This window comes from Anomaloglossus baeobatrachus, unplaced genomic scaffold, assembly GCF_048569485.1.
Source record: "Anomaloglossus baeobatrachus isolate aAnoBae1 unplaced genomic scaffold, aAnoBae1.hap1 Scaffold_133, whole genome shotgun sequence".
In the NCBI taxonomy this organism is placed as follows: Eukaryota; Metazoa; Chordata; class Amphibia; order Anura; family Aromobatidae; genus Anomaloglossus; species Anomaloglossus baeobatrachus.
This window is the reverse complement of record NW_027441903.1, coordinates 579,131-601,927: the sequence shown is the minus strand read 5'-3', so window position 1 is coordinate 601,927 and position 22,797 is coordinate 579,131. Positions and strand designations below refer to the sequence as shown.

Genomic DNA, 22,797 nt, shown 5'->3' with positions numbered 1-22,797 from the left:
TCTGGGCGATGTTGTGCGGCACGGGCAGCGATTTGCCCGTGTCGCGCAACAGATGGGGGCGGGTACCCACACTAGCGATATCGGGACCGATATCGCAGTGTGTAAAGTAGCCTTTACATGAATTCCTTGAAAGGTGTAGTTTTCAGAATGGGTTCACTTGTAAGGGGTTGCTGCTGTTTTGGCATATCAGGGGATCTTCAAATGTGACATGGCGTCTGCAATCTATTCCAGCCAAAATGCGCTCCAAAATTCAAATGGCACGCCTTCCCTTCTGAGCCCTCCTGTGCGCCCAAACAGTAGTTTTCCACCAAACATGGGTTAACGGTGTACCCAGGAGAAATTGCACAACAAATTGTATAGTCAATTTTCTTGTCTTAGGCTATGTGCCCACGCTGCGGAAAATGCGCGGATTTTGCCGCGGATTTCTCGCGGAAAAGCCGTGGATTTTCCAGAAATCTGCAGCACAGCTACTCCCCAGCCATTTCTATGGCATTTGGGAAATGCAGTGCCCACGCTGCAGATTTTTCCGCAGCGGAAATCGTGCGGATTTTCGTGCGGAAAAATCTGCAGCATGTCAGTTATTGTTGCGGATTTCTCCGCAGGGTCCCATATACTTACCTGCCTTGATCGACACCCGAGTTACTTTCTCCGTCCGGTGAACAGCAGCGCGGTGGATCCAGCCAGGTACAGGAAAGAAGAGGTGGGCGGGGCCTGCACGAGCTCCGGTCATGTGACAGCTGGTGCTAGTTCAGGCCCGCCCACCTCCAGCACAGTGCACCAGACCAGACGCTGACAGTGACCCGGGCGCCGGAAAGTGAGGTGCTGCATGATGGAGGTAAGTATGAGCACCCCGATCACTGCAGCACTTGTTCTGCATTGAGGATGCAGTGCCGAAGCCATGGTACTGTATCCTCAATGCAGAATGCCCGCACCATATCGGCAAGACATTCCGCTGTATATCCGCAGCATTGAAACAGAGAAAGTTCTGTTGCGGATTTCTGGGAGCACCTGCGGAATGTCTTGCGGATATAACCGCAGGACAATGTCCCCGTGGGCACATAGCCTTACCCTTGTAAAAATTAAAAATGTGGGGTTAATGCAACATTTATTTAGATAAAAATGTATTTTTTCATCTTTACGGCTCAAAATTATGTGAAGCACCTGGAGGTTCAAGGTGCTCACCACACATCTAGAATTAATTCCTTGAGGGGTGTAGTTTTCCAAATATTGTGACTTGTGTTTTTTTTCCACTGTTTAAGCACCCCAGGAGCTGTGCAAACACAACATATCCGCTATTTATTCCAGCCAATTTTGCCCTCCAAAATCCAAATTACGTTATTTCCATTGCAAGCCCTGCCGTGCGCCAAAGCAGTAGTTTTCCACCATATATGAGGTATCAGAAAACTAAGGGCAAATTGCATAGTCCATCTACTCCTACAGTTTCAAAAAAATGTGGGCATAAAGCAATTTTTTGTTGGAAAAAGTGAAATTTTAACTTTTTCCTTCCACATTGCTTTAGCACCTATGAAGCATCTAAAGGGTTAATGTGCCGCCCCCGTGCCAGCAGCCGGAATGCTCGGATCCGGATCCGCGGTGGCTCGAGGGGTCTCCGGACCCAGGGGTCGTGCGGCCACTCAAATGAAGGGGGTATTTACAGTGGATTGTGTTAGTTCGTGATGCCACCCGTGGTATGTGGTAATTTGGAGTACAACCGCTGCAGTTGGGGTGATGGAATGGGGCAGCCAGGTGTTAGAACCCTCCACGGGTAGGGGGGGGATGCCCCGGGACTCGGTGATGGTGTTTGGGGAGTGCCGTGGGGAACGAAGGGGTCACTTGTGTACTCACTCAGTCCATTAAGCTGACACCGACAACTGGATAAACCAAAAGTTCTGGATACCGCTACCGCTGAGGGGAGCTAGTTCGGGTCCCGTCCCCAATGGTGCTGCCTGGTGATTCGTGACCTGCCTCCTGGCGCTAAGTTTACTTCTCTGTTGGTCCCGGTAGTATGGAACTTGCCGGGTCCCGCTCCCCAATATGGCTAAGTGTGGGAGCTTGCTCTCAGGGTTCATGCTTGGGATTTTCTGGACGTTTGAGTGGAAAGTCCTATCCCCCTCGTTGTGCTAGTACCCCGATTTTGGAGTGGGTGGAGAACGGATTTTGAAGGCTCCGTTCTCGTCGGGTAAATTGTCAGGTTACCTGAAGCTACTCCCTGCCCTAGGGTCCACGTACCCTGTCGTGCCCTTGTCCCAGCCCGGTGATGGTGCAAGGCCGCCGGCTGTCCTCCTCGACAGATCCGTGCCCCTTGCCACGATCCCTTGTGACTGGGGGTCCAGCTCCTCTAGGCCCAGACCACCGTCTGCCACCTAGATAGCTTCCTAGGAGCCCTGCTCCTGACCTCCTCTCTCCTTCACTTCCAACACACTTCTCCCTCACTCCTGACACTCCTGACCTCCCCTAACCAACTCCCCAAATGGGTGACCTTATTCCACTCAGGCCGTCCACTGGTTTGCTTGGTGGGTGTGGTGCAAAGTGTACCTATGATTTAATTTTAACTGATGTAGGCAACACCATGTAGTTGAGGACCCATAACCAAGAAGGAGGTGGATATTGCACGGGAGGGTAGATTGTGCAATACCCTGTGATGACCTGATAGTCCAGGGGCGTCACATTAATAATCTTCTTGAAAGTGGTTTTGAGCACTTTGAGGGGTGGAGTTTTTAAAATGGTGTCAGTTTTTGGGTATTTTCTGTCACATAGGTCCCTCAAAGTCACTACGAATGTGATGTGGTCCCTACATTTTTTTTTTACATTTTGGTTGGAAACATTAGAAATTACTTATAAACGTTTAACCCTTCTAACAAAACTTTTAACCCTTTTTAACAAAAAAAAAAGTTTTAAAAAATGGTGCTTGTGTAAAGTAGACATGAGACAAATGTTAATTGTTAATGATTTTGTGCGATACAACTATCTGGTTTAAGGGCATAAAAATTCAGAGTTCAAAAATTGAAAAATATTTCCCTTTTTTGTAAGATTTGTTATTTTGAGATAGAAATGCAAATCATATCGACCAAAATTTACCACTAATATGAAGTACACTGTGGCACAAAAAAAACAGTCTCAGAAATATTGAAGTGTTCCAATGTTAAAACCTCATAAAGTGACGTTGGTTAGAATTGTAACATTTGGTCTAGTCAGGAATGTGAAAAGAGTCTGGGGGTGAACAGGTTAACTTACGAAATTACCATACTTAAGAAAGTTGAATTTTGGCAAAAACTTAAATGATGCAAAAATAGATTTATTGGCATAATCATCTGTATTCCATTTTATCGATTATAAAGTATTTAGTAAGAAATGGCACAGACCTCTGAGTGTAAAGTTTTCTTTCTCATCACATGGCTCCAGCTGATTAGTTAATTTGTAACTCCTGCAAGTAGGACAACAAGCAAGAACCAAATAGCTTCACAGACAGACGGACAGCGAGCTTTCAGTGAAGGGGCAGGTGACTGCTAGTGAGAAGATGTCCAAACTTGTGGAATGTGTCCCGAATTTCTCAGAAGGAAGAAACAAAGAGGTAATTGTGTTAGCGCTGCAGCAATGTTATGAAGGCATGTGCTGTGATATGTGAACGGTTAGGCTGAGGCCAACACGGGGATTAGTGTGAGTCCTCGTATCACACTCCGCACATGCTCGCAGCACAGCGGGAGCCGAGTGTCATGCGACTGTCATCCGATCAGACCACAGCTGCAGGGGGAGGACCGGCGCTGCGGAGGGTTGGGAGGGATTTATCTCTATCTCCTCCGTTGGCGGCTATTGCCATTCTCGCCCTGCACTCGCATTACACCGGTGTAACGTGAGTGCAGTGCCATGTTTCCTAGACTTGAATGGGTGTGAGTGAAACAGGATTACATTGGACCTGCAGCACGCTGTGATTGTTTTCTCGGTCTGATTAGGGCTTTCTTTTCTTGTTTTCACTAGACGTCATGCCCTTTTATAAAGTGGACAGAAAAATGTTTTATACAATTTTTTTTTTTCTTTGGTTTTTTTCCCCCTCTACCCCTTGAGACTGAATATATAATATATATATATTAATTTTGCAGTATAACCCTTCATTCAGCTTTTTTTTTTTTTCCCCACTGTGGAATGCATTGGTGAAATGCAACCCCCCCAACGGTTTTGGTGACTAAATCCTAAATTTTATTGAACATGCTGCAGACAAACGTCACATATAATATGCAGGAAAACCGGCTATGTTCACACACTGCGTTTTTTACCTGCGTTTTTGGTCCGTTTTTGCTGCAGAAATTTCTTGAGAAATTCTTGTAACCTTTCTGCAGACATTCCCCAGCAAAACCTATGGCAAAAAAAATTAGCTGTGCGCACACTGCGTTTTTTTCTTAAGAAAATTCTTTCAGTAAATTTTCTTAAGAAAAACGAATGAGCATGTCACTACTTTTCTGCAGCTAACCTGCGTTATTTGCCATATATAATTGGCACAATAACGCAGGGAGCAACCAGCGGTAAAAATGCACCAAAAACGCGGGCAAAAACGCACCGAAAACGTTTTAACACAGGTGCACTCTTAAGAAAAATCATTTTTCTAGTGTGAACATAGCCATAGTGTTAGCAGCTTCTTTACTGCCAAGACAGTAGGGACCTCCTGCAGACCAAAAAAAAAAAGGGGCGGACAAGGCCTAAGGCCATGTGCACACGTTAAGTATTTGGTGAGATTTTAACATCAGTGTTTGTTCCACTCCTGGTTTTGGCTACAATCAGAGGAAAAGTATATAGAAAAACGGGCACCACTCCTGTATTCATCACCCACCCCAGCTTTTAGCTACAAATACTGAGGTAAAAACTCTCCAGATACTCAATGTGTGCATGTTCCTGTATACAGCGGTCACCGGCCTCTTAGACCACGTGCACACGATGAGTATTTGGTGAGGTTTTTACCTCGGTATTTGTAGCCAAAACCAGGAGTGGAACAATCAGAGGAAAAGTATAATAGAAACACGGGCACCACTGCTGCTTTTATTACCACTCATGATTTTGGATACAAATACTGAATTAACAAAAGTCAATGTGTGCACGTGACCCAAAGCTATTTTTACACACTTGGTGGGTGTGGTGTGTGTTGTTTTTGTTTTTTTTTATTCCATCCACAGAAAACAAAGTTGAGATGGAAACAAACAAAAAAAAGAGGTGGGGGGAATGCTAATTCAGTCATAGACGAAAAAATAATTGTGTGCAGGCTGAAATCTCATAGCTTTTGCTGCTACTTTAGAGCAGCTCCTAATTTGCATAATCAAACCTGCTGCATAAAAAAAGCATGTGAACACGGCCTTAAAATAGAAGACTGCTCACGTCTGAGTTGCTTGCGTTCCGTCGGGCAAGAATTTCACAGCTTGTACTAATAATGTTCCTGCTGGTAGAAACCTGAGTGGTTATGTATAAATTAATAAAATGATAATTTTGTTCTTATTTGTTTGCGGTGATCTAATCCGCTCTTATTATATCCCTGTTTCCCAGATTATTGATGCGCTGGCAGCAGCTATTTTTCAGACTGATGGATGTCGCCTGTTGGATGTGGACCCTGGATTATCCACCAACAGAACAGTGTTCACCTTTGTGGGTTCACCAGAGGCAGTCGTTGAAGGGGCTCTGAACGCGGCACAAGTTGCTTTTGGAATGATTGATATGAGCAAACACAAAGGTAGATGTTTCCTTCTCTTGTTAACCTTTTATTTCTACAGCACAAAGGGAACCTGTCAAGTTTAAACAGTATATCCATCTATGCGCAGCTTGCCATACAGCAGGAAAATACCCACCGGGCAAATTATAATGAACCCCCACCCCCCAACACAGTATGATGCCTAACTATGACCTCCACACAGCCCTCCATAGAGTATAATTATAATAGCTGCCACACGACCCTCCACACTGTATAATAGGCCCACAATGTAGTGGGGCCCACAATGTTCTCTTTTAAAAAATAAGATATGTATAATTTGTGTCCCCCCTCGCAGATGAATCGTGTTTGGTGGGTCCAACAGGAGTTAAAAAATTAAAACAAAAACCTGGTTCAGAATCGGCTGTGAACATGAACATCTACCCGGATGCCGATCCCCATAAAAGTCTATGTGGACCCGAACAATGTGCTTTAAAATGGTCTTGGAAAGGGCTTGGGGGGATTAGAGCAGGACCATAATACTTACTGAGTCTCTTGCGAGTTAGAACAATACTTCCAGGCACGCTCATTAACCTTCGTACATATTCACTGCTTCCACTGACAGTCTCTGCGTCTGTAATTGGTTAGTCAGATCTACCCCCCCCTCTTCCCCCCTCCCTCCTCTTTCCCCCCCCCCTCTTTCCCACCCCCCTCTTTCCCACCCCCCTCTTTCCCACCCCCCTCTGTCCCCCCACCCCCCTCTGTCCCCCCCCCCTCTTTCCCACCCCCCTCTGCCCCCCCCCTCTTTCCCACCCCCCCTCTTTCCCCCCCCCCCTCTTTCCCCCCCCCCTCTTTCCCCCCCCCCTCTTCCCCCCCCCCTCTTTCCCCCCCCCCCACTTCCCCCCCCCTCTTCCCCCCCTCTTCCCCCCCCCACTTTCCCCCCCCTCTTTCCCCCCCCCCTCTTCCCCCCCCCCTCTTCCCCCCACCCTCTTCCCCCCCCCCTCTTCCCCCCCCCCTCTTCCCCCCCCCCTCTTCCCCCCCCCCCTCTTTCCCCCCCCACTTTCCCCCCCCTCTTCCCCCCCCCCCTCCTTCCCCCCCCCTCTCTTTCCCCCCCTCTCTTTCCCCCCCTCTCTTTCCCCCCCCTCTCTTTCCCCCCCCTCTCTTTCCCCCCCCTCTCTTTCCCCCCCCTCTCTTCCCCCCCCTCTCTTTCCCCCCCCTCTCTTCCCACCCCCTCTCTTACCCCCCCTCTCTTTCCCCCCCCTCTCTTTCCCCCCCCCTCTCTTCCCCCCCCTCTCTTTCCCCCCCCCCCTCTCTTCCCCCCCCCCCTCTTCCCCCCCCCCCTCTTTCCCCCCCCCCTCTTTCCCCCCCCCCCCCTCTTTCCCCCCCCCCCCTCTTTCCCCCCCCCCCTCTTTCCCCCCCCCCCCCTCTTCCCCCCCCCTCTCTTCCCCCCCCCCCCCTCTTCCCCCCCCCCTCTCTTTCCCCCCCCCTCTCTTTCCCCCCCCTCTTTCCCCCCCCTCTCTTTCCCCCCCCCCTCTCTTTCCCCCCCCCTCTCTTTCCCCCCCTCTCTTTCCCCCCCCTCTCTTTCCCCCCCCCCTCTCTTTTACCCCCCCCTCTCTTTCCCCCCCCTCTCTTCCCCCCCCTCTCTTCCCCCCCCCCTCTCTTTCCCCCCCCTCTCTTTCCCCCCCCTCTCCCCCCCTCTCTTTCCCCCCCCTCTCTTTCCCCCCCTCTCTTTCCCCCCCCTCTCTTTCCCCCCCTCTCTTCCCCCCCCTCTCTTTCCCCCCCCCTCTTCCCCCCCCCTCTCTTCCCCCCCCCCTCTCTTTCCCCCCCCCTCTCTTTCCCCCCCCCTCTCTTTCCCCCCCCCCTCTCTTCCCCCCCCCCCTCTCTTCCCCCCCCCCCTCTCTTTCCCCCCCCCCTCTCTTTCCCCCCCCCCCTCTCTTTCCCCCCCCCCTCTCTTTCCCCCCCCCTCTCTTTCCCCCCCCTCTCTTTCCCCCCCCTCTCTTTCCCCCCCCCTCTCTTTCCCCCCCCTCTCTTTCCCCCCCCCTCTCTTTCCCCCCCCCTCTCTTTCCCCCCCCCTCTCTTTCCCCCCCCCTCTCTTTCCCCCCCCCCTCTCTTTCCCCCCCCCTCTCTTTCCCCCCCCCCTCTCTTTCCCCCCCCCTCTCTTTCCCCCCCCCTCTCTTTCCCCCCCCCTCTCTTTCCCCCCCCCTCTCTTTCCCCCCCCCTCTCTTTCCCCCCCCTCTCTTTCCCCCCCCTCTCTTTCCCCCCCCCTCTCTTTCCCCCCCCTCTCTTTCCCCCCCCCTCTCTTCCCCCCCCCTCTCTTTCCCCCCCCCTCTCTTTCCCCCCCCCTCTCTTTCCCCCCCCCTCTCTTTCCCCCCCCCTCTCTTTCCCCCCCCCTCTCTTTCCCCCCCCCTCTCTTTCCCCCCCCCTCTCTTTCCCCCCCCCTCTCTTTCCCCCCCCCTCTCTTTCCCCCCCCCTCTCTTTCCCCCCCCCCCCCTCTCTTTCCCCCCCCCTCTCTTTCCCCCCCCCTCTCTTTCCCCCCCCCTCTCTTTCCCCCCCCCTCTCTTTCCCCCCCCCCCCTCTCTTTTCCCCCCCCCCCTCTCTTTTCCCCCCCCCCTCTCTTTCCCCCCCCCTCTCTTTCCCCCCCCCCTCTCTTTCCCCCCCCCTCTTTCCCCCCCCCTCTCTTTCCCCCCCCCTCTCTTTCCCCCCCCCTCTCTTTCCCCCCCCCCTCTCTTTCCCCCCCCCTCTCTTTCCCCCCCCCTCTCTTTCCCCCCCCCCTCTCTTTTCCCCCCCCCCCCTCTCTTTTCCCCCCCCCCCCCTCTCTTTTCCCCCCCCCCCCCCTCTCTTTTCCCCCCCCCCCCTCTCTTTTCCCCCCCCCCCCTCTCTTTTCCCCCCCCCCCTCTCTTTTCCCCCCCCCCTCTCTTTTCCCCCCCCCCTCTCTTTTCCCCCCCCCCTCTCTTTTCCCCCCCCCCTCTCTTTTCCCCCCCCCTCTCTTTTCCCCCCCCCTCTCTTTTCCCCCCCCCTCTCTTTTCCCGCCCCCCCTCTCTTTTCCCCCCCCCCTCTCTTTTCCCCCCCCTCTCTTTCCCCCCCCCTCTCTTTCCCCCCCCTCTTTCCCCCCCCCCTCTCTTTTCCCCCCCCCCCTCTCTTTTCCCCCCCCCCTCTCTTTCCCCCCCCCCCCTCTCTTTCCCCCCCCCCTCTCTTTCCCCCCCCCTCTCTTCCCCCCCCTCTCTTTCCCCCCCCCTCTCTTTCCCCCCCCCTCTCTTTCCCCCCCCCCCTCTCTTTCCCCCCCCCCTCTCTTTCCCCCCCCCCCTCTCTTTCCCCCCCCCCCTCTCTTTTCCCCCCCCCCCTCTCTTTTCCCCCCCCCCCTCTCTTTTCCCCCCCCCCCTCTCTTTTCCCCCCCCCCTCTCTCTTTTCCCCCCCCCCCTCTCTTTTCCCCCCCCCCTCTCTTTTCCCCCCCCCTCTCTTTTCCCCCCCCCTCTCTTTTCCCCCCCCCCTCTCTTTTCCCCCCCCCCTCTCTTTCCCCCCCCCCTCTCTTTTCCCCCCCCCCCTCTCTTTCCCCCCCCCCCTCTCTTTCCCCCCCCCCTCTCTTTCCCCCCCCCCCTCTCTTTTCCCCCCCCCCTCTCTTTTCCCCCCCCCCCTCTCTTTTCCCCCCCCCCTCTCTTTTCCCCCCCCCCTCTCTTTTCCCCCCCCCCTCTCTTTTCCCCCCCCCCTCTCTTTTCCCCCCCCCCTCTCTTTTCCCCCCCCCCTCTCTTTTCCCCCCCCCCTCTCTTTTCCCCCCCCCCTCTCTTTTCCCCCCCCCTCTCTTTTCCCCCCCCCCCTCTCTTTCCCCCCCCCCTCTCTTTCCCTCCCCCCCCCCCTCTCTTTACCCCCCCCCCCTCTCTTTCCCCCCCCCCCCCCTCTCTTTCCAGGGTCCCAGAAAAAGGGAGCCCGGCTAGAAACTTCTTGGAAGCAGCGTCTGCTTTCCACTCACGAAGCCACAAGATCCTGTGGATCGCGAGGGAATTAGCTGAGGCTACCGCTGTGCGGTGAGACGCCTCCAAAATGGCAGACATGGCATAGGACGAAAAAGCCGAGGCTTGGGAAGTTAAGGCCACCATTTCGGGCATAGAGTCCCTGGTAAGGGAGTGCATCTCCGCCAGGGAAGCAGAGATGGCCTGAAGGGCCCACACTGCTGCAAAAGACGGGGAGAAAGAGGCCCCTGCCGCTTCATATACAGATTTGGCCAGAAGGTCAACCTGGCGGTCAGTGGAGTCCTTAAGAGAGGTGCCATCCGCCACAGACACAACTGTCCGGGCTGAGATTCTAGACACCGGAGGATCTACCTTTGGTGACTGAGCCCATTCCTTGACCACCTCTGGTGGAAAAGGAAAACGGTCATCAGAAGTACGCTTAGGAAAGCGTTTGTCAGGACAGGCCCTGGGTTTGGTCACAGTGGCCTGAAAACTGGAGTGGTTAAAAAACGTACTCCTTGCTCTCTTAGGTGAGGTAAACTGGTGTTTTTCTACCAAAGAAGCTTGTTCATCAGACACTGGTGGATTAAGGTCCAGTACGGAGTTAATGGACGCAATCAAATCGCTAACATCTGCATCACCTTCGGTATCAATGGGGTACATAGACGTAGCGTCTGAGCCCACAGTAAGGGCATCCTCCTCGCCTTGCCATTCGGCCAGTGAATCAGAGCCGTGGGACGAGGAAGGAGAAGAGTCCCTGCATCTCCGTTTAGGAGGACGGGGTCTGGGATCAGAGGAAACAGACTCTGTGAGCTCTGTAGAGCGAGTCGGAGCAGCAGAGGCACCCTGAGAAGGGGGCTGATGCATGCTCAGCAGCGTCCGGGACAACTGTCCCATGGAGTCGGCAAAGGACTGGGAAATAGCCTTAGAAAAAGATGTTACCCAAGCCGGGGGTTCAGCCACCGGGGCTGGAGCAGCCGGAGGGACCCCTGGGGAGACTCCAGGCTGAGGCACCACCACATTAGAGCAGGCATCACAGTGTGGGTCTGTGCTCGGTTCGGGCAGTATGAGCTTACATGCAATGCATATAGAGTGCAGCCTTGCTCCTGGTGTGAGACATGCTGCTGAGGAGGATGTTCTGTAGTAGAGAATTCACTCCTTCAGAAAGCCACCAGAGAGTGCATAAAAAGTCCACAACCAGAGGTTGTGGCTTACCAGACCGTTTTGTGTGCCCTCCGGATTCCCAGCTTGGATCCCAAGACAGATAATTCACTCCTTCTGCAGTGCTGCAGCAGCCAGCGCCGACCAGTGTAAAAACGCTGAGAAAATGGTGCTGGAGTGAGGAGGGGGGGTGGGGGTTAATCCAAGAGCGGGAACCGGAGGGCTAAGGAGAAATACAGGGGAGGGAATCATCTCCTCAGAGAGGAGTGTCCTCCCCTGTGCTGAACGGCCGGTGGGCGGCGCTGCACTGCCCCCCTGCATGACTGACATGCAGGGGCAGAGAAACGAAACTAGGCCGCAGCCGGGGCCTAAATTTATCCATGCGGCCGACGATCAGGCACCCTCGGCGCGGTTCTCAGGAAAAAAACAGAGAACCGGCCGGAAATCACAGTAAAGGGACTTATGAAGCAGCATTGCCCAAATAACACACTCTCCCCACAATAAAATGCAGAAGGGACCCCTGAATACCGTCTCAATACTTAGCTTTTGAGACGCAGGGCCAGGTCCCTGGGGGGGGTGAGCGCTCCGTCCAGCAGGGGCCTGAAAAGGGCTGTGGATGGAGACCGGTCTCCTGCATAGCAGTGAGAACCGTGAAGGCTCCCACTTCAAGCCAGAGCCCGTAGGGATGGTGAAGGAGCGCGGCATGGAAGGCTCCAGCCTTAAGGTCAACCTTAACAGCACCGCCGACACAGTGGGGTGAGAAGGGACATGCCGGGAGTCCGGTGGACCCGCTTTTCTTCCAAATCTTTAAATAAAAATCAAAAATCAAAAGAGGATGCATGTGTGTGTGTGACCTCCTGCACACAAAGCATTAAACTGGTTGGATTCTGTCATCCAGGGGGTGTATAGGCTCGGAGGGAGGAGCTACACTTTTTAGTGTAGTACTTTGTGTGTCCTCCGGAGGCATAAGCTATACACCCCATGGTTTGGGTCTCCCATAAGGAACGATGAAGAAATAGTTATGGGTGTTAGAGGATAGCAACGCAAACCAAATATATGAATATTTAAAACAAATTATGATTTTTCTTTTGATCCAAACAAACAAAAATAAAAACAACTCGGAAGAATCATGCTGTAGGTTTATACTGCACACTGAATGCAGTAAAAAGAAAAGCCCAAAAAGTAATGGCTTTTTTTCCACCCGCCATTTCACTACATTGAGGGTTTTTTTCTCCCACTTTTCAGTCATATGGTTAAGTCAATGATGTTAGTCAAAATATTAACTCGTCCCTCGCATTGTGGTCCTGCGCATGCGCACTTTGATTTGCCCTGCGCAAAGCAGATCAAAGTATTGTAGTGCGCATGCACGGGCGGTCTGTAACCTTTTCTCGCTCCTGCGCTTTCCAGTACTGTGATCTGCCCTCAGTAGGGCAGATCAAAGGGTGCCTGCGCTGAACTGCAGTGTTGGCCTGTGTGGATGACGTAGATGCGTCATCCATACTGGGCTGGGTAGAAGGAGGACGGAGATCACTGCAAAGAGTAGGAGCTGGATCGGAGAGCAGCGACACCTACTGGACCGAACTGCCCTGCAGGTGAGTACTATAAAAGTGTTTTTTACGTTCTACGAGCGACATCCATCGGTGTCATCCACATGGAGCTAGGAAGAAGGACAACGACTGCACAGGATAGAGGAAGCACTGGACCCGAGACCAGTGACTCCCATTGGACCCAATCTCCCCGCAGGTGATTATAATAAAGGTCTTTTTTACATTTTACAGAGTGGCCTGGGCTCTTATATACAGTATTCTGGAATGCTGTATATAAGAGCTCAGTGGTGGTGGCCGCAGCTTATAGGGGACAATTCTGGTGACAGGTTCCCTTTCAGGGGTTAATAAATTCATTGTAACTACAAAGTCAACAGAAAAAATACATTTCATACTTATCAACTGACCTTTGGCTTGTGCTCTCATACTCCAACGAGATAAACCTATAAGCGGGCTTTACATACTGCGATCTCGCTAGCGAGATCGCAAGCGATTGTACCCGCCCCCGTCGGTTGTGCGACACGGGCAAATCGCTGCCCGTCGCGCACAACCTCGCTTAACCCCGTCATACGTACTTACCTGCCCTGCGACATCGCTCTGGCTGGCGACCCGCCTCCTTCCTAAGGGAGCGAGTCGTGCGGCGTCACAGAGACATCACACGGCAGGCATCCAATAGAAGCGGAGGGGCGGAGATGAGCGGGACGTAAACATCCTGCCCACCTCCTTCCTTCTGCATTGCTGGTGGAGGCAGGTAAGGAGATGTTCCTCGCTCCTGCGGTGTCACACACAGCGATGTGTGCTGCCGCAGGAACGAGGACCAACATCGCTAATGAGAGGTAAATGATTTTTTGTTTTAGGACGACCTCTCCGCAGCAAACGATTTTTGCCGCTTTTGCGATCGTTTTAGGTCGCACATAAGTGTTACACGCTACGATCTCGTTAATGACGCCGGATGTGCGTCACAAACACTGTGACCCCGACGATAATTCATTAACGATATTGTAGTGTGTAAAGCCCGCTATAGGGTATTTCACGTGCAATCATACACACAGAGCTCATCCAGAAGTCTGTATTTTTGATCTGAGTGTTATTTGTCAACGGATGGCCGCCTATAGGTGGAGCCACGCCAGTCCACTAGTTGACCAGGTGGGAGGGGCAGACTGAGGACAGAGCAGACAGGAAGACAGTAGTCAGAAGAGAAACTGCAGTGAGACAGTGCACTCAGAGAGAGTTTGTAGTCGGGTCACTGTGGTGTGTGAAGGTGGAAGTGAAGTGACGGTCTGACGCGGATTAACGGTGACCTGGTACCCAGAAGAGGTGGTTGCCGATGGAGTACGGTGGAGTACTCCCAGGAACTACGCACTGACGGGGTACAGGACCCTAGGACAGGAAAGAGCTCGAAGCTGGCCTGTTAACACCTGCACAGCGAGGGGACCATGAAGGACCTGGCTAACCCTACGAATCCAAAGACTCAGGGACCAAGGACGGCACAACCGCCAGTAACTCCATACAGGTTAGTTTCAGCTGCGCTCCACTTTATTACTATTATTGTTATTCAGAGTGACCGGATCTTGCCTGGAATCCCCAGACGCATAGCGCTGCTGCAGGCTCTGGGTGATGCACTCACAGGGAGCCCGTTATAAGGGAGAGATTACCGGATATAAAGGAAATATATCAGGATTTTAGTGGAGGCTTACTATAAGCCATTATTAGTCTATGCAGCTGTCTGCAACCTATTAGAGCGGTATTGGAGCTAGTCCAGTGTGATTAGGAATTGGACCCAGTTATATACATATGTGCATTTTTGTAAATGGATTTTTTATATTTGGAAATGAATAAAATAAAAGAATTTTACTGAGGTTATGCACCATCCCAAGTGTTTTTCTGTGGTTTCTGCAATCATTAGGTGTTATTCCTGCGGAATGTTGGTTCAAGAGTTGGACAAATGATGCAATGAATCCAAAGACTCAGTAGCAAAGGGAGAGCCGGAGACAGGACCAGAGACTACATCCCCACAGGGTTCATGCTACCGTCAGGCGGACAGAAATGGACAAACCACCGAACGGGAACCCCCCAGTTCCTCTACGCCACGGGGACCCATTTACCAGAGACAGGTGCAGGGGAAGAAGGTACCAAATCACCAAACTGGCACTGGAACGAAGGGAGGCGAAACCAGCCGGCCTCGGGCAACCAGTTATTACCAACCTGCCGTGAGTGAAACCAAAAAACTATGTGTCCAAAAACACATGAAAGAGTAAATATTGTCAAACACAATTTTATTAAGGATGTACAAAATACAAACTATTAAAAAAATGGTATACACCAAATCTGTGACACAAACTTTGGGTCACAGTGGGGCATGGGAGACAATTACAAGAAGAGATGGAAAACTCCACAGGGGTGGGTATCGGGACATCAGTATATGAATTGAAAACAGTCAGAGTGGGACACAATATACATCCCAAGCGGGTAACGTTATCGGATATACCCCCACTCTGGCTATGTTCAAAAATCAGAATGCTACCATATATAAAATATCAACCATGAGTTCCTGCGAGGATCTATCAGACCCATATATAAGTCAATATCTCAAAGGATCAAAGGTAAAAGTAACACTAATATAATATGCAGGGTGCATCAGTACATACAAGGCACAGAATGCCGCAATCAAAAAATGTCCACGGTCTAGGCCCGACGTGCGTTTCGTGTCCTTTGTCAAGGGCCACCACAGATTGTCTGTATTGTCAAAGGACAAAAACCAGTTGCACTAAACCTTAGTGTGGACTCCCTTTTTCTAACACCTATCACATCACCCATCCTCTGGGGCCCGATCCTGCTTGCGGAGGGTCTACTATCCAAGCTGCAAATAACACCAGCCCCAGTAGTGACATTCTGCAGCGGCGGCTCCATCCATATAGCCACAACACCGCAAGTGGGGTCACGTGTGAACACTAATTTAATCCCTTGTAAATATATCCCCATTACAAAAAGGGCACGGAAGCGGGCAACAGCCACCACAGTGACATCCCCCAAGAGAGACATCGCCCGGAACCAAGTACCCCATATCCCTGGGTGCTACACAGCCATATCCTGAGTACAAAGACTTGAATGTGCGCAGCACGTCCACACACTCTTATGTATGTGCAGTCAGTCATATACTCACAGGCCCCATCCGCCATCAGGCAGCTGCACAGATCGCAGGTACCGCACCATCTCCTTCTTGGTAGCGTCAGGGAGGGGCGTCTGTGTCACGTGGCATACAATCAGCAGACCTAAAGAGTATCACAGATTTACAGCAAGTAAAGTAGACGGGAGTCAGATGTAGTGATGGTGGTCATGTATCACTGACAAGTCTCACCTGGCATCAAGAACAGTGGGCCGCCATAATCCCCAGCCCAATGGCCATCCTCCGCTTGTAAGGCAGAATAAAATGTTAGTCCATTTTCTGCTCCATCCTGGGCCGTATTCGCCTTGGGTAAGTCTTTTAAAAATTCACTCTGCACGAGAAAGTAAAAGCCGCGTTATTGATGGTCAGCTTATACCGACGTATATGGATCAATAAAACGCTACGGGTCAGTGCACTGTCCGAGGGATAACGGATGTGTGAATACAGCATTAAGGGTGCTTTACATGCTGCGACATCGCTACCGATATATCGTCGCGGTCATGTCTTTAGTGACGCACAGCCGGCGCCGATAGCGACATCGCAGCGTGTGACACCAAGGAGCAACAATCAACGATCGCAAAAACGTCAAAAATCGTTGATCGTTGACACATCGCTTGTTTTCATAATATTGTTGGTGGTGCATGCCGCTGGTTGTTCGTCGCTCCTGCGGCGTCACACATTGCTATTAACTCATTTTTAAGCCAGCAATGCAAAGGTTATGTTATTGGATGAAGGCTGGGCACAGTTTTTGTTTTACATCATACTATATATTGAACAATTTGAAAGGTAAATTCCTTGAGATTTATTTTTTTAATTTTCTGCGATTTTCTGCGCGTAGCACTGAAAAACCTAATTTCATGCAATTTTGCCTTTCTATATTTGCTCCATTGTGTCTGCATTAGGCATCATAGACTTTAGGAAGACTTCCCTTTGATATTGAAATCTGGTGATTTTTTTATGTATGATTTTTTTTCTAATATATGTCCACTTTATGGATTTTACTTCTTTGCTTATATTTTAATGATTTATGACCACAAACCACAACAAAGTTTAAGGTTCCGGGTAAAAAGAGAAATCATGCAGATTTATTATGTACTCCAATTGCAAAAATGATTTTTAGTCCTAAATGTAAGTACACAAAAAATAAAATTAAAAACGTGTCCTCAAATGTGGAGAACCCCTAGTGCTGCTCTCCTGCAGTTAAAGGGAGTGTTTCACTTTCTTATACAAAAGTATCATTATTTATAAGGTTTTCAATACTGGATCTTTTCTTATCTAAACTCCTTAGAAAAATAATACAGGCTGCATGTGAATAAGTGTTAGGTACCGTGTCCAGCCCCAGCGAGTGCACCTCCAGGGTGGATTGTGGACGGTCGTCTCCCTCCACATAGCGCCAACACTGTCTGCCCTCCGTACAGGACAGGCGCCAGCGGGTGAGGTCTGTGGCTGGATCGCTCTTGTAAGGACCCCCCCTTCTGCGCAGACACCTGGGGGAAAAAAAATTGCAAAATGACTTTCTAAGTTTAATTTTAATTATTACCATTAAAGGGGTATTCCCATCTCCAAGATCCTGCCCTAATATGTAGTAGATGTAATAATAACAATATTAGCAAATACCTCCAATTAGAAATGTAGTATAGTTCTCCTGATTATCTATGTCTCTTACCTCATGTGCAGGGCATTGCAGCTTAGGTATCCATAGTTATGACCACTTGCAACTTACTATCACTATATGAGTCTTCGTAACCATGGATACCTAAGCTGCAATGCCCTGCAAATGAGGTAAGTGACATGGCTATATCAGGAGAACTATATTGCATTTCTAATTGGAGATATTTGCTATTATTATTATTATTATTATTATTATTATTATTATTATTATTATTATTACACCTACAACATATTGGTATAAGATCTTGGAGATTGGGATAGTCTTTTAAGAATAACCGCAAATAATAGTGTCAGAAATACTGGACAACTGCATAAATAGCAATTCCCCTTTATACTCAGAAGATTTGACTAGAATACAATAAAACCAGCTCAGGGCTATGAAGAACCTAAACCTGACATTACACAAGGTTATGTTGGATCGTCACCAGGCTGCTTCTCCGGTGATTGCAGGGACAGTTCCCTAATACTCACGTCCCCTCGCTCATTTCTCTGTTCTGCACCTGGTTACTGTCTACCGCTCCATCCCTTAAAACCCAAAGTGGTAACGCATTAAGACCCAGAGGATTCTAGGACTTGTAGTTCTTAAAACCTCTCAATCCAAAGCCCGAGATACGGTAAAGGACTACATTTCCCAGACAACACCGCGCCGCCAGATCCTACATCACGCTATCCTGACATGAGCAGAGACAGCAGGAGCCAATCACAGCGCTGATAGCTGATGGCCCCGCCTACATGTATACAGCTATCAGCCAATGGGTGGTGACAAATACAGAATAGCGTGTTCCGTCAAGTGCTGTCCCCGAGTCTCTGCAGCTGTCGCTTCAGTGTGAGGTCAGCGCTGCCGGGAGGCGGAGGAGCGGAGAATAAGCTCCAGTCCTTATTTTGACAAATAAAAGGAAACTGGTTTTCTGTAATATTTCTCACGACCCTCCCATTCAATTTTGTTGTGACACAAATAAAAACCCCCCATTATGTCACCTGCAGCTCAAACTCTACTTACTGCTCACTAAACCTGCCAGGTGCAATATGCATCCAAGACCATGAGCAGTTCTGGGTGTATATTGCTAATCCCTGCCTAACCGTCCCTGTATACACTAGCATACAGTAGATAAAGCGAGCTTTAGAAAAAGTATTTCTAAAGATCCTTTCTGATATGCTAATGAGTGAGGGGACTAGTCCCCTGGGCGTTAGTTCCCCTGACTAGTCGGCCCCATTAGCATGTTAGCACGTCCCTGTGGGCCCCTGTAGGCGTGCTCTCATGCTAATGAATGTGCAGGATCACAGGATGATCTCTCAACCCTCCGCTGCCATCGCGTCCGACACTGGATTTCGGCTCAGTGCACATGACCCCGCAGTGTCCATATTTCTAATCCATACCTAACTGTCCCTGTATACACTAACATAGATAAAGAGATCTTTAGAAAAAGTATTTATAAAGATCCTTTATGATATGCTAATGAGGCCAGGGACTAGTCGCAAGGGCTGTAGCTCCTGCGCTCATTCTGCTCTCTTAGCACGCCCCTGGGGGCTAACATGCTGTTGAATGCCCAGCGTCATCAGTGGTGATACGCATACCTGTGTTTGTTGTCACGGACTCAGACGCCGGGTTTAGGCTCAGTACACATGATCCGAAGTCACCGACACTTCTGGTCATATTTCTAAAGTCAGTTTATCTTATGAACATTACCCCTTCAACTAGTCACAGGGGCGGGGGCGTTAGTTTCCCTGACTAGTCGGCCCACATAGTGTGTTATCAGGCCCCTGTGGACTTGATAACATGATTTACAAGAGCCGGTGTCATTGCCAGCCCTGTACAAATCTTGCACATGCGCAGCTTTGTTCCCTCACATCACTTAACCTCTGAAGCCGGGTGTACGCGTCCCTGCATCAGAAAGGCGCACTGCACACGGGGGCAGAGATACCATTGGTGTATCCTGTGCGGCCGTACAGGGACCCAAGAGGTCTGGGGGCCCATTTATATGTGAAGCCCCGCAGGTGTCGCTGATGCAGTGTCGGTGCTTTACCTTCAGGGACTCCACGGTCAGTCTGGATCTTGTCACAGGTAGGAGATCTTCTTCTAGTCGTGACGCCACTCTCAGATTTGCGGTCAGTGGGGACCGCCACTGCAGATCAAGGGGCCCCTGGGGCTGATGGTGGGTGCAGTTAGGTGTAGTAGCCTCCTGAGAGTGAGGCAAGCCCCAGGGCCCTGAGTAAAGGTTGTAGTACCACAAGGCGCAGAATAACTCCACACAGGCAGGCTGTCTTTCAGGGTTTTTACTCACATTTGATGGCAGGGTGAGTAACCCGGGCGTAGCTGGGATGAACCAGGTGGGAACCAGGTGTCCTTCAGGCTGACTTGTGAGGGTGGCTACTAACTCGCCTTCCTTAGCCCTTGGTGGTTTGGGGTGACCCCGACTTTTAGTCCCTATGGGGGTCGCCCAGGGAAGATGCTGCAGCCTCTCTCCCCTTCGTTTGCTGTTTGCTTGTTCCCCGGACCAGGCCACTCCAGCTGCTTGCCTCCTGTGACCTATGGGCCCTAACTGTGGTTACGTGGCTGCGGCTTTTGTGGTGTTGTGGTGTGGGCTTGAAGAGCCCCACACCGGCAGGTTTAGCAAAAGAAAGCTGGATCTATCTCCGCTTCGGGATCTGCCGCCCGTTTGGGCCTGGTACTCTCTAGCAGTCTCCTTACTTCCCACTCCGTGCTCTCTCTTAGCTGAAGATGGCTTTCGGGTAGCACTCCTAGTTGACCGTTCTCCCCCGTCAGTAGCCACTGCGCGGGCGCTGTTAGACAGCATCAGCCCCACAGGTCTGCTCCTCACTGAGCCCTAAGGAGTTCTGCTCTAACCGACTCACTGCCCTCCTCTCCTGTTCTTGCCTACGCCACCTAGCAACCAGACTCTCTTACCACACCCCTTGAGAGGAGATGGAGGCTTTTGGCCCCCTCCACTATTCCAGTGGAGGTCAAGGCTTTTCCCCCTCCTGGGATCCCCAGGGGTCCTCTCATAGGTACATGTGTGAGACCTGATCACTATGCGCCTGTGTTCCACACCCCGGTCAGCCTTCTGGATTACCTGTATTGTACTGTCCCCAGCATGGGTGCAGTACTCAGTGGTGCCTGACCAGGTCAGGGGCGCCACATTCCCCCTTAGTTATCACCAGCACGTCCTCGGGCTGTAAGACAACATTTTAAAATGCATAAAACAGTAAAAGCATTTAAAACTTTATAAGACCACCAGGTACTAGACATCACCACCCTCCACCCACAAGTCCGTTAACCCACCCAAAACCCTCTCACGTTGGCCGCGCCTTCAGCCACTTCTGGCAGGATGTAGAGGCGGCTTTCACGGTCTGGTGGTTTCAGGGTATACCTGGCCTGGTGGATCCGCGCCTTCAGCCTCTTCTGGCAGGATGTAGAGGCGGCCTCCACAGTTGGTGCTGACCAGGTACCCTCTTTGTGGTGGAGAGCCAGGCCCCATAAACAGGCATGCTCTCTGGTCGCAGGTGAGCCAAGGCCCTATATACGGACGGGCTCCTCCTGGTTGCAGACGAGCCAAGCCCCTAAACAGGCTGGCCCTGGTGGTGGTGCCACTGGTGTAACTATTTACACTGCGAGAGTTTGTGGCTATAGCCAGTTCATAGCCTTAAGGTTTATGGTTTTCTCACAATAGTTTTTGTGGGCACATGCTTAAACTTGAGAACGTTGCAAAACAAACTGGTCAAACTTTAACTTTCTAACTGCTGTACTTCTTGCTTTTCTTTACTCCTCCTTACCAGGGCTTGAGCCTGTAGGGCTGCGGCACCTGCTGGTTCCTCGATCTCTCTCTTCATCTGTGGTAGTCTCGTCCGTTGGTTCTTGATCTTTCCTTTCTTTGTCTTCATCTGTTTCTTTCTTTTTAGGACAGGGTACTACATCAAGCGCATACAATCCTCTTTCGCCTTGGTGCATGGTGAACTGTACTGAATCCCCCATCTTTAGGTTTCTGCCAGGGTGTCCTCTTGGCAAATTAGCTCTCACATCTCTTCTATTGACGAAGATACCTTCTTTGATACCTGGTGCTACAATAAATCCATATCCACTTCTCAAATTGAAATCCTCCACTACTCCTCTGCAAAGGGGTCCTCTAACCTGGGCTTTAGCTCTTCTCAGGGACCTTTTCTCTTGTAGATCTCTGGCTGTGACTTCTCTCTGCTCTGGGGATGACGGTGCAGGGGACCACTGGGTTCTATGGCGCCGTGTCTTGCGGGCTGAATGCTGCGAGGTACAGCTCACGCACTCCCAGGTGAGGCTTTTGGGCAGCTCTTCGTCAGCAGACGGTGTCAGGTCTTCCTCCTCCCAGCGGGAATATGGCAGCATCTCCGGCTCTGGGTATGGATCCACTACTGGTGGCGTCAAGGTCAGCTCCTCAGCTTCTTGCCCTCCTCTCCCCCTTAGTTCTTCGCTGCACTCTGGCTGTGGCAGCGCTGGGGATGAGTGTTCCTCAACTGGCTCAGGCGGTGGACTCCTTGTCGCGGACACCACTGGAGAGACTCTGCGTGAGTGCCAGGGGAGCAGATAGCGGTCCACCATGTCTCTGGGAAACCGCGCCTCCAAGTCCGCTTTCAACTTCAGGTACTCCGGACTTGCTTGCTCCGGCGGAGACGTGGGACCCGGTTCTTCAGACTGGGGAGCGGTGTCTGCTCTGGCCTTACAGGCCGGGGTAAATGATGAGGTAGTCTGTTCTTGGCGGGCCGCGCCTGGCATGGCGACGGCCTGGTCTTGGCGGGCCGCGCCCCTCATGGCGGCGGCCTGGTCTGTGCGGGCCGAGCCTGGCGTGGCAGCGGCCTGGTCTTGGCGGGCCGCGCCCCTCATGGCGGCGGCCTGGTCTGTGCGGGCCGAGCCTGGCGTGGCAGCGGCCTGGTCTTGGTGGGCCGAGCAGGGCATCGCTGCAGGGACCGGGTCTTGGTGGGCCGAGCAGGGCATCGCTGCAGCGGCCTGGGCTGCGCGGGCCGCACCTGGCGTGGCTGCGGCCTGGTCTGGCGTCGCCGCGCCGGGCGCCTCTTCAGGGACCGCGGACGTGGCAGCAGGGATCGGGGCACTTGCGCTGGTCGAGGCATCACTCGACTCACCCATCAGTGGCGGCACCGGAGTCTGCGTCGTCGCCGTCCTGTCTGGCCCTTGGCGCGCGGCTCTCTCCTCGTAGGCCCGAACCGCCGCGGTCATCCATAGAAACTCCTCGCGTCCCTCTCTAATCAGCCTTCCGACCCTGGCTTCCAGTTGGTCGCAGAACTCGGCAAGCTCCCGACACCACCAAGCAGCGGAGCCTGGCTCTGGGTCTCTGCTCTCAGACGCCATCTTCTCTAACACGCTGCTGGCTTCTCTTCTGCTCCGCCGTCTCTGGACGCTTCCGCTCTCATCAGCGAGGTCAGAACTCTGCAGGGGATCTCTGGGTAGCCACACCTCTTCGTGGGCGGTAACTTCTTCCAGCGCGGGCTGCTGTTGTTTTTCAGCGCGCTTTTCATGGTGGCAATATGGCGGCGCTTCCAATTTTTCAAGCGGACCGCCTAGGCACATGGTCACCTGTCTGAACAGGTCTAGTCCTTATCCTGTTCGTGACGCCAGATGTGAAGCCCCGCAGGTGTCGCTGATGCAGTGTCGGTGCTTTACCT

General features: G+C 51.8%; 1 protein-coding gene and 1 long non-coding RNA gene across 2 annotated transcripts; one reads left to right on the top strand and one right to left on the bottom strand.

Annotated features, from left to right (window-relative positions):
* Positions 1–3,476: 3,476 nt before the first annotated feature.
* On the top strand, positions 3,477–14,594 carry LOC142260565 (formimidoyltransferase-cyclodeaminase-like). The gene is made up of 3 exons (XM_075331993.1): positions 3,477–3,571; positions 5,527–5,710; positions 14,221–14,594. The coding sequence occupies exons 1-3, from the start codon at positions 3,518–3,520 to the stop codon at positions 14,286–14,288; spliced, it is 306 nt and encodes a 101-aa protein (XP_075188108.1). The 5' UTR covers positions 3,477–3,517; the 3' UTR covers positions 14,289–14,594.
* A 770-nt stretch (positions 14,595–15,364) lies between these two features.
* LOC142260569 (uncharacterized) lies at positions 15,365–16,839 on the bottom strand. The gene is made up of 3 exons (XR_012728673.1): positions 16,808–16,839; positions 15,673–15,811; positions 15,365–15,586 (listed from the first exon to the last, which is right to left on the bottom strand). It is a non-coding gene; the product is annotated as an uncharacterized LOC142260569 (long non-coding RNA).
* Between the last annotated feature and the right edge of the window lie 5,958 nt (positions 16,840–22,797).